General features: G+C 40.6%; 1 protein-coding gene across 1 annotated transcript in view; it reads left to right on the top strand.

Annotated features, from left to right (window-relative positions):
• The window catches only part of RNASET2 (ribonuclease T2), a 243,246-nt gene that overhangs the window by 128,947 nt on the left and 99,716 nt on the right, over positions 1 to 14,583 (top strand). Inside the window, exon 7 of the mRNA XM_040429441.1 lies at positions 10,992 to 11,105. Within this exon, the coding sequence (XP_040285375.1) occupies positions 10,992 to 11,105 (114 nt within the window). The remainder of the gene's footprint in view (positions 1 to 10,991; positions 11,106 to 14,583) is intronic.

The following is a 14,583-nucleotide window of genomic DNA, read 5'->3' as shown; positions in this document are numbered from 1 at the left end:
TCAGGGAGGCTTCAAATGGGACATGGTGCCAAAAAAAAGGCCATCAAAATCTGCCCTCCAGAAACCATACGGTGTTCCTTTCCTTCTGCGCCCTGCCGTTTTGTTTGGATGTTAACCCTTGCTTTGTTATTGGAAAAAAACGTATTAAAATGGAAAATTTGCCAAAAGGTCATGGGGTATTTTTATAGAGCAGATTCTTACGGACGCGTCGATTCCGAATATGTCTATTTATTTTTTATTTATTTATGTTTTACACTATTATCTTTTTATAAACCAAAAATAATAATTTTAGTATCTCCATAGTCTGAGTCATTTTTTATTTTATTTTGCCAATTATCTTAGGTAGGGGCACATTTTTTGCAGGATGAGAGGACGGTTTTATTGGCACTATTTTGGGGGGCATATGACTTTTTGATCGCTTGCTATTACAATTTTTGTGATCTAAGGTGACAAAAAAAACTTTTTTTGCACCGGTTTTATTTTATTATTCTGACCGTGTTCATCTGAGTACTTTTATAGAGCAGATTGTTACTGACGCGGCGATACCTAATAATTTTTTTATTTATTTTTGTTTTACACTATATTATCTTTTTATAAACCAAAAAAAAATGTTTAATATCTCCAAAGTCTTTTTTTTGTTTGTTTTTAGCCGATTATCTTACATAAGGGCTCATTTTTTGTGGGATGAGAGGACGGTTTTATTGGCACTATTTTGGGGGGCATATGACTTTTTGATCGCTTGCTATTACAATTTTTGTGATGTAAGGTGACATAAAAAACTTTTTTTTGCACAGTTTTTTTTGTTTGTTTTTTACCGTGTTCATTTGAAGGGTTAGGTCATGGGGTATTTTTATAGATCAAATACTTACGGACGCGGCGATACTTAATATGTCTACTTTTTTAAATTTATTTATGTTTTACACTATCATCTTTTTATAAACAATAAATAATAATTTTAGTATCTCCATAGTCTAAGAATTATTATTTTTTTTGTTTTTAGCCGATTATCTTAGGTAGGGGCTCATTTTTTGCAGGATGAGAGAACGGTTTTATTGGAGCTATTTTTTAAGCATATGACTTTTTGATCGCTTGCTATTACAATTTTTGTGATGTAAGGTGACAAAAAAAAACTTTTTTTGCACCGTTTATATTTTTTTTTGTGACCGTGTTCATCTGAGGGGTTAGGTCATGCAGTATTTTAATAGAGCAGATTCTTACGGACGCGGCGATACCTAATGTCTACTTTTTTATTTATTTTAGTTTTACAAAATAATATTTTTGAAATTTCTTTTTTTTGTTTTAGTGTCTCAAGTCCGAGAACCATAGTTTTTTTTATCCGATTGTCAGTGGCTAAATTGGGATATAAATTTAGTACTCCATGGAACTGTGGTACTCCCTAAAGCAACCAATAATGCAGAGGCCCGGATGATCGGGTGATGTGTCACACTGAAGGAATGTCCCTGTGTTGCCAGCGCTCCGGGACAGCACTAAGAGTTGTACAAGGCAACCTGTACCAAGTAGACCACAACTTTTTTGTACCATGCCCTGGTTTTGCGCATGGCGTTATATGGCTTGAGGACGTGATCAGAGAGATCAACTCCTCCCATATACCGATTGTAGTCGACGATTCAATCGGGCTTGAGGGCCGTTGCCGCGGTACCTCACACAGGGACAGGGGTGATGCGGATACCATGACTTGTGGACAGTACAAGGACATCCCTCTTGTCCTCATATCTGACCAGCAACAGGTTTCCACTGGTAAGGGCATGGGTCTCACTCCTGGAGATAGGTACCTGGAGGGGGTGGGTAGGGAGGCCTCGTTGACTTTTCCGCACGGTCCCACCAGTGGGGTCTGGTAAAGGACGTCTTCACTCCAGTAATGCCTGACACTAGGTTTCTTGACTAGGCCCATGTCCAGCACGATGCCCCAAAATGTCCTCACCTTGGCTGCACTTACCGGAGTCCAGCCACCGGGCCTAGCCAAAAAGGAGCCCGGGTGTTGAGAAACAAACTGTTGGGCGTACAGGTTTGTTTGCTCCACCATTAGATTTATAAAGTGGTCACTGAAAAAAAGACTAATGTAGTCATATTCAGTGAAGCCCACTGTGGAAATCTGGATTCCACGGACTCAAAACGCTCTGGGGTATACCAGACAAGTTCACCGGCAGGGGGCTCCGGTGGACTTGACTAGTGGGCCGGAAAACTAGTACGAGCCCCAGAGCTGCTCATACTAGTGTGGGCCACAGGGTCCCTAGCATGGTGGTCCCCTTGCTCCGCCTGGTGGCGTCTAGATTGCTAGATGATGAGGAGGACGGGGATGACAAAAGGAAAGTGGGGTCATCCTCGTCCTCACTGGGGCTCTCGGACTCGGAGGCAAGCTGGGCGTATGCCTCCTCGGCCGAGAACATCCGGCGGGCCATAAGGGAGTGTGTGTGTGTGCGCGTGCGTGATAAACTTTATTTGGTGTGCGTGTGTGTGGGGGCACGGGTGTTCGTGAACTTACCCTAAACCTAACAGACCCCCCAAAAAAACATTTCTAAATCGCTGATCAAACGTTCAAAGTTGATCAGCGGTGGGGTGTGCGATGTGCTAACAGTAGCCGGACGCTAAGAGTGCCGGCCACAGTCAGCGTACGGACACAAAAAACAAAAACTGCTTGCGCCCCAATTTTTTTTTGAGGGGGGCAAGCTGCAGGACCCCTGGGGGGTCTAGCGTCACACAGCTGTGCTGTGGACCCCAGACACCCGATTTAGGATGATGCAATCAGAAATGGATTTTGTTTTTCTACCAATAACTTTCCCTGAATATCCCTGCCTAACCTAACCTTTCCCTAAATACCTGTGTGCACAGATGGGGGTGCTGGGGCAAAGATGAGGTGCTGGATCCTGAGCTCTGAACAGATGGGGGTGCTGGCTGGAGATCCGATGCAGCGCTGCGATAATTTAAATGGCCCGACCGCCCCTGCAGCCAATGATAGCCGATCCTAAGAGGGGATGTCACCATCACCTCCCAGGATCGCAGGATGGTGATTGGTGGTGTATTATTACACCACCGATCACCATCCTGTTCCGGGTTATCGGGTCCCCAGAGACCCGAATAACCCAGAAACGCAGCGAACCACAGGTCTGAATTGACCTGCGGTTTGCTGCGATCGCCTACACGGGGAGATCATAGGACCCCCCGGCGCATTGTCCCCAGGTGCCTGCTCAATGACTTGAGCAGGCACCGGGTTCCGATCACCGCCCGCCTAGCGGCGGTGATCGGAAATACATAGGATGTATCAGTACGCCCTGTGTCTTTAAGTACCGGGACATCAGGGCGTACCTGTATGGCCTATGTCTGAAACAGGTTAACAAGTGGAAGGCACATATGCAAACTTTTAAAGCAAAAAAGAGTGATGCACAGGAATGGCGCAAGACCACGGAGGAGGTGCTCTCAGAATCACCCTTCCTTTAATTCAGTAAAAAATAGTAAAAAGATACTGGGCACTCTCTCTATATAGGAACCTCACAGTTTATTACAGATATAGCATATATAGACAATTCATAAAATAAACATATTACATTAAAACAATACGTCATAAAATCCGGATGTTAAAACTAGACTCCTAAATATCTGTTATAAACACTCTAAAATGTGACAGCCTCTGATTATTGGGGATAAAAGTCTTTTGAACAGATGTCCGTCCAACCTTTGGTTGGAATGCGCTCTTCAGGGTATATGGCAACCCCAGTAAAAAATCTCCAAACGGAATGGTATAGAAAAACAGCTATAAGATACAGTGATTTACTTATGCGGCGTCCCGCTTTACTCACTGTTCAGCTGCAATAATGTGCTCCGCTGCTGTGCCGGTACTATGAATTTTCGTATTCGGGTCTATATTGTAATAGTCCCGTTCCCCTCTCTGTCTCTCAGGCGCCGCTCCGTGAATATAAGAGCCGGCGCTTGGTAGGTTTACAGACTCCCTCTTCCGCGCTGGACCTTGTTTGTAAGTGAGCGTAGTATGCTCCGATGAAAGTCCTGTTGGGATGCGCGTCGGGTCTCTGATTTAGACGGGGTTAGTCCGGGTATATGCAGTCCTTCAGCAGATAGAGTCAATATCCATTGGGGGGGTCTTAGCACCAAACGCGTTTCAGAGGTAATTAAAACTGTAGAGAACATGGTATTTGAAGAAGGCTGGTGGATGGGTTCATTGGACGTACACTCACTGTATAGGATTATTAAACATGAACAGGGCAAGGAGGCAGTGAGTGCCCAACTAAGAAAAGAAGGGAGCTTAAAGGACAAACAAATAGAGTTTTTAATAAAAGGGATAGATTTCATACTAACGCACAATTATTTTTATTATGAGTTTTTATCTGCAGACCCAGGGCACGGCGATGGGCACCAGGTGCGCCCCCAGTTACGCCAATCTTTTTATGGCATTTTGGGAAGATTTGATCATTGTCCCCCGACTGGGGACGGACCTGGTGCTCTGGAAAAGATACATAGACGACGTGTTTTTTATTTGGAAATCGGGCAAAAGTAGCTTGGAAGATTTTTTAAACAATATTAATGTAAATGATTTTAATCTTCAATTCACCCATAACATTAGTCAAGAGATTTTAGAATTTTTAGATTTAAAAATATATGTAGAAGACAGGATTTAAATAAATTGCACATACATTAAACCCACAACCAGGAACAGCTACATTCTGTATAGTAGCTGTCACCTTCCCAATTGGTTGATGAATATCCCACAGGGACAATTTCAGCGAATAAAGCGTAACTGCACAGCGGATGAACAATTTGAGAAGGAGGCGCTAACAATGACAGAAGCCTTTAGGGAAAAGGAATATCCTGAGAAATTAATTAAGGGATCCCTAGACAAAGTGAGAGGAATGCAAAGGAAAGATTTCTTTGAAAATAAAAAGGTGGAAGATCAAGAATCTAAAAATGAACAAATAAGAATTATGCTACCATTCAATAATGAATATAGAAAAATTCTGGGAATTATACGCAAACACTGGCATATATTAAAGAAAGAAAAAATAATAGGCTCCTTGATCCCACCCAACCCACGCATCACCTTCACTAAGGCCCCTAATTTGGCGAATATTGTGGCACCGACTATAAAAAGGAATAAGAGAATCGAACCTTCCATACAAAATTGGATCCACATGGAGGGATTCTACAGGTGTGGGCAATGTGGGAACTGCAAAATCATCGCATTCCCACGTAAAACAGGAGAAGTGATTTCATCAGTGAATCAACACAAACACGTGATAAAGGACTTCTTATCCTGTAGTTCTGAAAATGTAATATATATTATAGAATGCCCATGTGGGAAACAATATGTGGGGAGGACGAAAAGGACCTTGAAAAAGCGTATCTCTGAACACGTAGCCAATATTAAAAAAGGATTGGAGACTCACGTATTGTCCAAACATTTGTAAAGTATCACACAATCAGAATCCGTCTGGCATAAAATTTGCTGCAATTGATAAGGTGAATAAAGAATGGAGGGGGGGAGATCACATAAGCAAAATGTCGAGGTTGGAGACGCGGAGAATATACGAGTTAAACACACTTGTGCCGGGAGGTCTGAACGCAGAATTCGAACTTTTCGGATTTCTGTGAGATGGGTGGCGGCCCGCGGCGGGTGACGGGATCCTTCCCAGTGAATTTATTTCTGGGGGGGTCCGGTCCTCCGCGGCGGACCTCCACCGGTCCATCAGTCATGGATCTGACACAGCTCGTGTATAATCAGCGTATCCATACACTCGCCCCTTACCCTTTGAGAATATCATTTAGAAATAAAAAAAATGTAATTAAAAACAAATAATAAAAATTAGGATTTTAATTTTTTTTAAATTGGTATATATGTATATGCATGCAAGTAAATAAATAAAGAGAAAGAAAGTTGGGGAGAATATATATAGGATGACTTATTCTTTATAATAAGAGTGAGTCTGAATAAAACCGCATGAATGCCGCGGGAAAAACTGCGTTTTTTTGTTTCAGACAACAGATTACATTAATGTAGACATACCTAATTAGATATATTGAAACAGTACATTGTTGGTACATTGCTAATGTTAGATAAATATGTAATTTTGCCATCAGGATTGAAAATACTAGCTTGTAGATGAATAAGAAAAAAACGCACATACAAATAAATACAACATGGAGAATAAAAACGAAATATATAGAGAAGTTGGGCGTTTCCGAATTCCACATCAGGTCTTGCGAAACAAGACCAAACTACACAGCAGGTGATGGTAATTTAATTACTAAAGACTATATAAAGAAAGCTAGAAGGGGGACTCATTACCACTGAGGAAGGGGTGATAACAGACCCCGAAACGCGTTTGGTGCTAAGACCCCCCCCCGATGGATATTGACTCTATCTGCTGAAGGACTGCATATACCCGGACTAACCCCGTCTAAATCAGAGACCCGACGCGCATCCCAACAGGACTTACATCGGAGCATACTACGCTCACTTACAAACAAGGTCCAGCGCGGAAGAGGGAGTCTGTAAACCTACCAAGCGCCGGCTCTTATATTCACGGAGCGGCGCCTGAGAGACAGAGAGGGGAACGGGACTATTACAATATAGACCCGAATACGAAAATTCATAGTACCGGCACAGCAGCGGAGCACATTATTGCAGCTGAACAGTGAGTAAAGCGGGACGCCGCATAAGTAAATCACTGTATCTTATAGCTGTTTTTCTATACCATTCTGTTTGGAGGAGATTTTTTACTGGGGTTGCCATATACCCTGAAGAGCGCATTCCAACCAAAGGTTGGACGGACATCTGTTCAAAAGACTTTTATCCCCAATAATCAGAGGCTGTCACATTTTAGAGTGTTTATAACAGATATTTAGGAGTCTAGTTTTAACATCCGGATTTTATGACGTATTGTTTTAATGTAATATGTTTATTTTATGAATTGTCTATATATGCTATATCTGTAATAAACTGTGAGGTTCCTATATAGAGAGAGTTCCCAGTATCTTTTTACTACATATGCAAACTGTTGAAATTCCTACACCTTCACCTGATTTAGATGTAAATACCCTCAAATTAAAACTGACAGTCTGCAGTTAAAGCACATCTTGTTCGTTTCATTTTAAATCCATTGTGGTGGTGTATAGAGCCAAAAATGTTAGAATTGTGTTGATGTCCCAATATTTATGGACCTGACTGTGTATGTATGTGTGTGTATATTTTTATTATTATTAATATTATTATTATTATATTTTTTTGGTAAATACGCATTTATTTAAAAAAATATAAAATATATAAATTTAATCTCTATTTCTGAAATGTTTCTGCTAGGATTCAAACTCCCAATCTTGTACATTATAGGCAAGGACCTTATCCACTCTGCTATAAAGCTGAATGCTAAACTGTGTCAGAAAAACCTCACAGTAGTTTCTGATCTTTTGAGTATTCCGATTCAGCAGAAGACTTATTTAAATATTTCTGTGCAGGTTAACATGTAGCTGTATAGTGTAGTGGTTAATGTCCTTGCCTCTAATGTACAACGTTAATAGTTCGAATCCTGGCAGAAACATTTTTCGAAACATTTATATATACAGGGAGGGCCATTTATATGGATACACCTTAATAAAATGGGAATGGTTGGTGATATTGACTTCCTGTTTGTGGCACATTAGTATATGTGAGGGGGGAAACTTTTCAAGATGAGTGGTGACCATGGCGGCCATTCTGAAGTCGGCCATTTTGAATCCAACTTTTGTTTTTTCAATAGGAAGAGGGTCATGCGACACATCAAACTTATTGGGAATTTCACAAGAAAAACAATGGTGTGCTTGTTTTTAACGTAACTTTATTCTTTCATGAGTTATTTACAAGTTTCTGACCATGTGTTCAATGTGCTGCCCATTGTGTTGGATTGTCAATGCAACCCTCTTCTCCCACTCTTCACACACTGATAGCAACACCACAGGATAAATGCTAGCACAGGCTTCCAGTATCCGTAGTTTCAGGTGCTGCACATCTCGTATCTTCACAGCATAGACGATTGCCTTCAGATGATACGAGATGTGCAGCACCTGAAACTACGGATACTGGAAGCCTGTGCTAGCATTTCTCCTGCGGTGTTGCTATCAGTGTGTGAAGAGTGGGAGAAGAGGGTTGCATTGACAATCCAACACAATGGGCAGCACATTGAACACATTTTATAAGTGGTCAGAAACTTGTAAATAACTCATGAAAGAATAAAGTAACGTTAAAACCAAGCACACCATTGTTTTTCTTGTGAAATTCCCAATAAGTTTGATGTGTCACATGACCCTCTTCCTATTGAAAAAACAAAAGTTGGATTCAAAATGGCCAACTTTAAAATGGCCGCCATGGTCACCACCCATCTTGAAACGTTTCCCCCCTCACATATACTAATGTGCCACAAACAGGAAGTTAATATCACCATCCATTCCCATTTTATTAAGGTGTATCCATATAAATGGCCCACCCTGTATATTTGTTTTTAGCCATAATATATTTACCTAGTGTTTTTTTCTTCGTGTTTCTAGCCACAGCAGCGTACTCCTGCGTATTGGGATGTGCTGACTTGACCCCCTTTTTCTTGCAGTCAAGGCTTTTTTAATTTTTTTTTTGAAACTTGAAAATGTTTTTATTGTTAGAAAGCCTTTCATAAGCCTCCATAGCAAACCAATGAGTTGAGAGAGGGAGCTTCCTTCCTCTGTAAGTCCCTTAGATGCTGCTGTCAGCATTGACTGCGGCATATAGGATGTTAATCCATTGGCAATGGAGTTTTCACCAATGCCTCTGCTGCTGATCGGGCATGTACAGCTCTTGTGCCTGCCCTAATAGCATTCTATACGTATAAGGCGTGTACCGGGTACTCACTCTCTGCAGTACTGTACATGTACCGAGTGTCAGGAAGACGTTATAAGGGGGTTATACAAACAATCCATGTATAGTATATAAAACATACCAATACTGACCATAGCACCGTACACCAGAAAAGCTTGTAATAAAAAATTTAGTATAGCCACTAAGCTATTCAATTAAAGGGGTTTTCCAGGTTTAGAGCTGAACCCTGACATACCCATATTTTCACCCAGGCAACCCCCCTGACAAGAGCATCCGAGCACTAAATGCTCCGATGCTCTCAGCGCAGGACAAAGGCATTTTCAGGAGATCCGGTGACATACCAGGCTCCCCTTAGGGCCGTCAGGCGGAGGCTTCCGCCCATCAGAGTCGGTGACTTCACCGAAGACACTGCTGGGTGGAAGCCTCCGCCCAGCAGTGTAGTATTATAAATAAAAAAAGCCCTTGCCCTGCGCGATCAGTTAGATGCTGTGACAGTTACAGGGCAATAGCTGCAGAAGAAAGGACATGTCCACTAAGAAAGAACACTCTCCTGAGCTGCCAGCTTGAAATAAATATAGTAGAGCAATTTTACCAATGAATTGGAAGTTTTGTGTATTCACATGAGGTACAGGGCGAGTTGTAGCTTTGATAGAAAGAGACTGTTATGTACTATATGATGTCTGATTTTCAGTTTTAAATCAATTTTTGAATAACCCCTTTAAATTGCAACAATTTTACATCTTCTGAAATTTTCTTCCAAAACATGTAATCATTATTATATATGATTTTTTTTATAGTCAAGTACTTACTATACAATGCAGTTTTTGATACAGTTTTTTAACAGAAAGACAGTAGTGGATATAAAAGAGAAGTATCAGCCTTTCCGTTATAAATTTAGTTTTTCTCTGCCCCTGGCCTTGTGCACAAAAAACTGCAGCAAAAACTGACATGAAAACTGCATGGTTTTTTAGCCACGGGCCATGGTGATTTCCATGCAAAATCCACTTCTCATTGTTTTGAATAGGAATCCATGCTGCCTTTCATATGGCTTCTATTCATATGCCAGTCTTGATCTCCCTGCACTGGGGTGAGCTTCGCCTCATTTATTAAGAGGCAGTTGCCACTTAATAAACTAGGCGCATCTCTGCCCTGCTGTGTGCCTTCATCTATAATTTACGCTAGTTTCTGACGCAGGTTATAGTAAAAATTGGCTGTGTGATGCCCTGCTCTCGTCATTTCAGAAAAGTGTTGAGAAGCTTAAAAAGTCTAAAATTATAATGCACATGTGGCGTGTTCCATAATTTGCGTTAGTAAATTTCCCTAAGTATAAAACAAGATGCAACAGGATGGCTATCCAGTGCGTCGCTTAGCCACTAATTTCTTTTCTCCTTCTAGATCCTATTTTTCAAAAGGACAGAAAATAGGAGGCTGCATTAACTTTATGTTAAAACAAAAACAGAAAAAATGGTCTTCTGGTGTGCTGGACAGTAAAACTGTAATTTATTGCACATAAACCATTAAATACAATTAAAACAATAAAAAACAGACAAGCAAAGCGCGGCAGGTTTCGGAGGTGGTCTGCCTACTTTCTCAGGCAAATACCTACATTATTGCCAATTTATAGCAAAGGTTATAGTATGAACCATATTGTGTTGAAAAAAATAATAATAAATCCTAATAGAAGAGAAATAGATATATTAGTATCTTTATGTATCTTTTATAAGTGTCATATTATGAAATAATTGTGATATCAAGAAGAATTACCAAAACACATTAATATAATCGGGGACAAAACACCACCAACCAATTATTACATAAATTGTTTGAAGTTTTTTTTCCCCATTATTATTTATTTTATTTATTAGACTCACTTATAATATTCATGTTTTTGATATTTTTCTTGATTATCACAATTATTTCATAATGTGACACATATTGGTATCTTTATGTATCTTTTATATCTATTTCTCTTTTATTATGATTTATTTATTAGTGTTTTTTTCAATTGCTCAGTGGTGTATTTAAATTTATTTAAAAAAATTTCCTTTACCATGAGGTCACAATTTTTGTTTTTTGCCCTTTTCTAACATACAGTGTACAAGAATTTAATTTAATTTTTTATTTTCAATCTTCTTTATAGGAAACATGAATGGATAAAGCATGGTACCTGTGCAGCATCTTTATCATCTCTGGACTCCCAGCACAAATACTTTAGCAAGGGCCTTGAGCTGTATGCGACAGTGGCTCTTAACAGGTAAATTTTAACCTTCCAATATCTTAAAGGGGTGTTGTCACTTCAGAATAGCATTTATTATATAGAGACAAACCACTTACTAATGTATTGTTAATATTGCCTCCTTTTCTGGCTGGATTCATGTTTTTATCATATTATACACTGCTCGTTTCCATGGTTACAACAGTGCTTGCACACTATAGAAAAAAGCACCAGCCTATGTGCCCATGGTCCCGGTCACCAGAGAGGCCCGCATTTTTTCATATAGTGTGCAAGCACGACCAACACTGATGGATTGATTACAGGGTGGATGTAACCATGGAAGCGAGCAGTGTGTAATGTGATGGAAAAATGGATCCAGCCAGCAAAGGAAGCAATATGGGTAATGACAGTAGATTAGTAAGTGGCTTGTATTAACTTTCTGTACATGATAAATGTCACTTGCCGAAGTGAGACAACCCCTTTAAGTATCAGTATTAACAATTTTTTTTTTCTAAAATTCCCCTCCGTTTCAGTGCTGTGTCCTCCGCTGTTTTTGGTGCCTCATAGTGCGGTCCAATCGCAGCGGAGAGAAGTACAGCCAGGGAGAAGATGAGCTGTTTTTCTACCTTGCCGTCTCCTTCTCCCTGTACTGATACTCTAAATTAACATATGAGGCACCCTCAACAGTGGGGGACACAGCACCAGAACGGAGGGGTATTTTACAAAAAAAAAGTGCTGGCATCTGTAGGGGCCTCCCTATCTGGTAAGCATACCAGTTTGTAACCCATAATCCCATGAAAGGTCCTCTTTAAGCCAAAACTGATTTATAAAGCTAAATACTCAGGATTTTTTTTTATTTTTTTTATTTAAGCTGCATGCCAAGTTTGCCACACTAGGGGCACATTTGAATTGTGAGATCTGGCAGGCTGCATGCCATATCCAGCATAGCTGGATAATGTCACAAACTCTTTGATCCATGTTGAGTATAATGGGATCCAACAGTGATCCGGAAGGTTTCTGACAGAAATGCTGGCTTTTGGCTGAATGCAGGACTTCTTGTCTGGCCAAAACCCGGCATTTTAGACCCCTGTCAGATTCCATTAAAGTCAATGGGGATCCAGCTATGTCTGATATAATGAACTCCGGCAGGCTGTTACACTTGCAAAACAACCTGCCAGATTCTGTGCCGCACTGGACACTTTCCCAAAAGAGGCATGGTGAGGGTCAGAGTAGGCGGGGGCAATGGGTGCAGTGAATTTATCATCTTTTACACCAGTTTTCAATCACCTATCTCAGGAACACCTGTCTGCACCACAAACATCATGATTGTAACCAACTAATAACATGAATAAAATCAAGTTAAAGACACTGGGTTATGCAGATGCTCACCCGTCTAATATCATGTAAGGTGCTCTAAGTCTAACTGGCTCACCCAGCCAGTGGCAATGTTACGTAAAGATAGGTGTGATAAACAGACTGGCACACTATATATCTGGAGTCGTGTAAAGAGTAAAGAGCAGAACGTGTGGGTGTATTAAAATTTCGTTTATTGCCCTTAAAAATAGTAAGTTAAAAGTAAACAGAAAAAGAGAACATAGGAAGAAAGTTTTTTCAAAAAGCTTTTTTTATAAGTTTTTTTTTTTTAAATGTCTTGTGGTGGTACAATATTCCAGATCTGCCTTCCTGGGGCTTAAAGAGGACCTTTCACTAGAATAAAAAATGTAAACTAAGCATACAGACATGGAGAGCGGCGCCCAGAGATCTCCCTGCACTTACTGTTATCCCTGGGCGCCGCTCTCCATGTCTGTATGCTTAGTTTACATTTTTTATTCTAGTGAAAGGTCCTCTTTAAAGAATGAAAGTCTCAGTACATCAGTAGTGCAATTGCCCTTAAGTGGCCCCTTAGTTGGTTGACAGTCAATCTAGCCTGTGCATATACGGATATTAGGTTGTGGGTTGATCCGTAATATAATTAATATGGTTGATGGTTGCCTGAACAGGCAAAGATAATCCACTGTATAATTGTAGTAGTGGGTTCCTTATGTATCCACAGGGGTATTGAATGGCTGTTTCTAGAACACAAAAACTGGTATAAATCAAGTGGTAAAGATGGCAAAAACCTTTACAAATTTTGTCATAAGACTTGTAAAAAAAAATCTTAGTAGCAGGCAGGTAATGTGTGAGTAACTCCGGTGGCGTGAAATCGCTGGTTGTGCAGGTCTGCTGTGGGGGATATGCAGGCTGGTGTGATAGCGGGGAAGCGCTTCCTATTGATGACCGATGTCCTCTGTTAGCGGGTCTTTCACCAAACGCGTTTTGGAGTTCACACTGACTCCTTCCTCAGTGGTGACCCATTAGTGCGGGGGTCGATGTTCTTTTCTGCGCCTACCATGTTCATCATGGTTAGCGGCGAATCAGGGTTTTACGCCGGAGAGGGAGCGTGAGAAAGGGATACCACATCCAAGGGAGGTCAATGGCTGCAATGTAATCGAGCTGAAATGTGGGACAAGTTATTAAAGTGGAAGGATCGAATGAAAGGCTCAATTAAAGACAAATTTTAGAAATTTCAGTCCCCGTCACCTATGAAGAGCAGTGGTTTTTCATCCGCAAAAATGGGTTAATGTCACCCACCAATGGAACAGATGATTTTTAAAAATTTTGGTCCCTGTCACCTATGCAGAGCAGGGGTTTGTATATAGCAAAATTGGTAAAATGTCACCTGACAATGTAATAGACGATTTTTATTTTATTTAGGTCCCTGTCACCTATGCGTAACAACAGGGTTTTTTCACGGCCAAAAATTGTAAAATGTCACCCAAGAATGTAACAGACGAATTAGTGAAATGTATTTCCTTGTCCACTAGGTAGAGCAGGGGTATATCACAGCCCAAAATTGGTGAATGTCACCCAGCTATGTAACAGAAAAATTAGTGAAATTCATTAACCTGTCTACTATTTAGAGCAGGGGTATATCACAGCCCAAAATTTAGGATATGTAACCCAGACAAATTAGTGAAATTACATAAAATAAAATATATAAAAATTAACAAAAAATAATCTTGATGTATGAGGTGGAGGTCCATATGGAGTAGCAGGTTGAGAAGGCGGTGGATATAGTGGTGGAGGAGGACAAGGTAGTCAACACTGGTTTTTGGTTTAAATATTTTTTTTTTTATTATGGTACACCCCAAAAGAGTGGGAAATATCAAAAATACATCAATGAGCAATTGCGCTGTAGTATAACAATGGCTGGGTAATGCCGGTATACATGTCTATTCTGCACAAGGTATGGACAAGCCCTGTGGGATCCATGCCTGTTTTTTTTTATGAACGTGAGCTTGTCCACATTGGCTGTGGACAGGTGGTTGCGCTTGTCTGTGATAACGCCTCCTGCCATGCTAAACACACTTTCAGACAATACACTGGCTGCAGGGCAGGCCAGCACCTCCAAGGCATAAAGGGCAAGCTCAGGCCAGGTGCCGAATTTGGAGATCCAGAAGTTGAAGGGGGCAGATCC

Source organism: Bufo bufo, chromosome 4 (genome assembly GCF_905171765.1).
Source record: "Bufo bufo chromosome 4, aBufBuf1.1, whole genome shotgun sequence".
In the NCBI taxonomy this organism is placed as follows: domain Eukaryota; kingdom Metazoa; phylum Chordata; class Amphibia; order Anura; family Bufonidae; genus Bufo; species Bufo bufo.
This window is presented reverse-complemented; position numbering and strand designations above follow the sequence as displayed.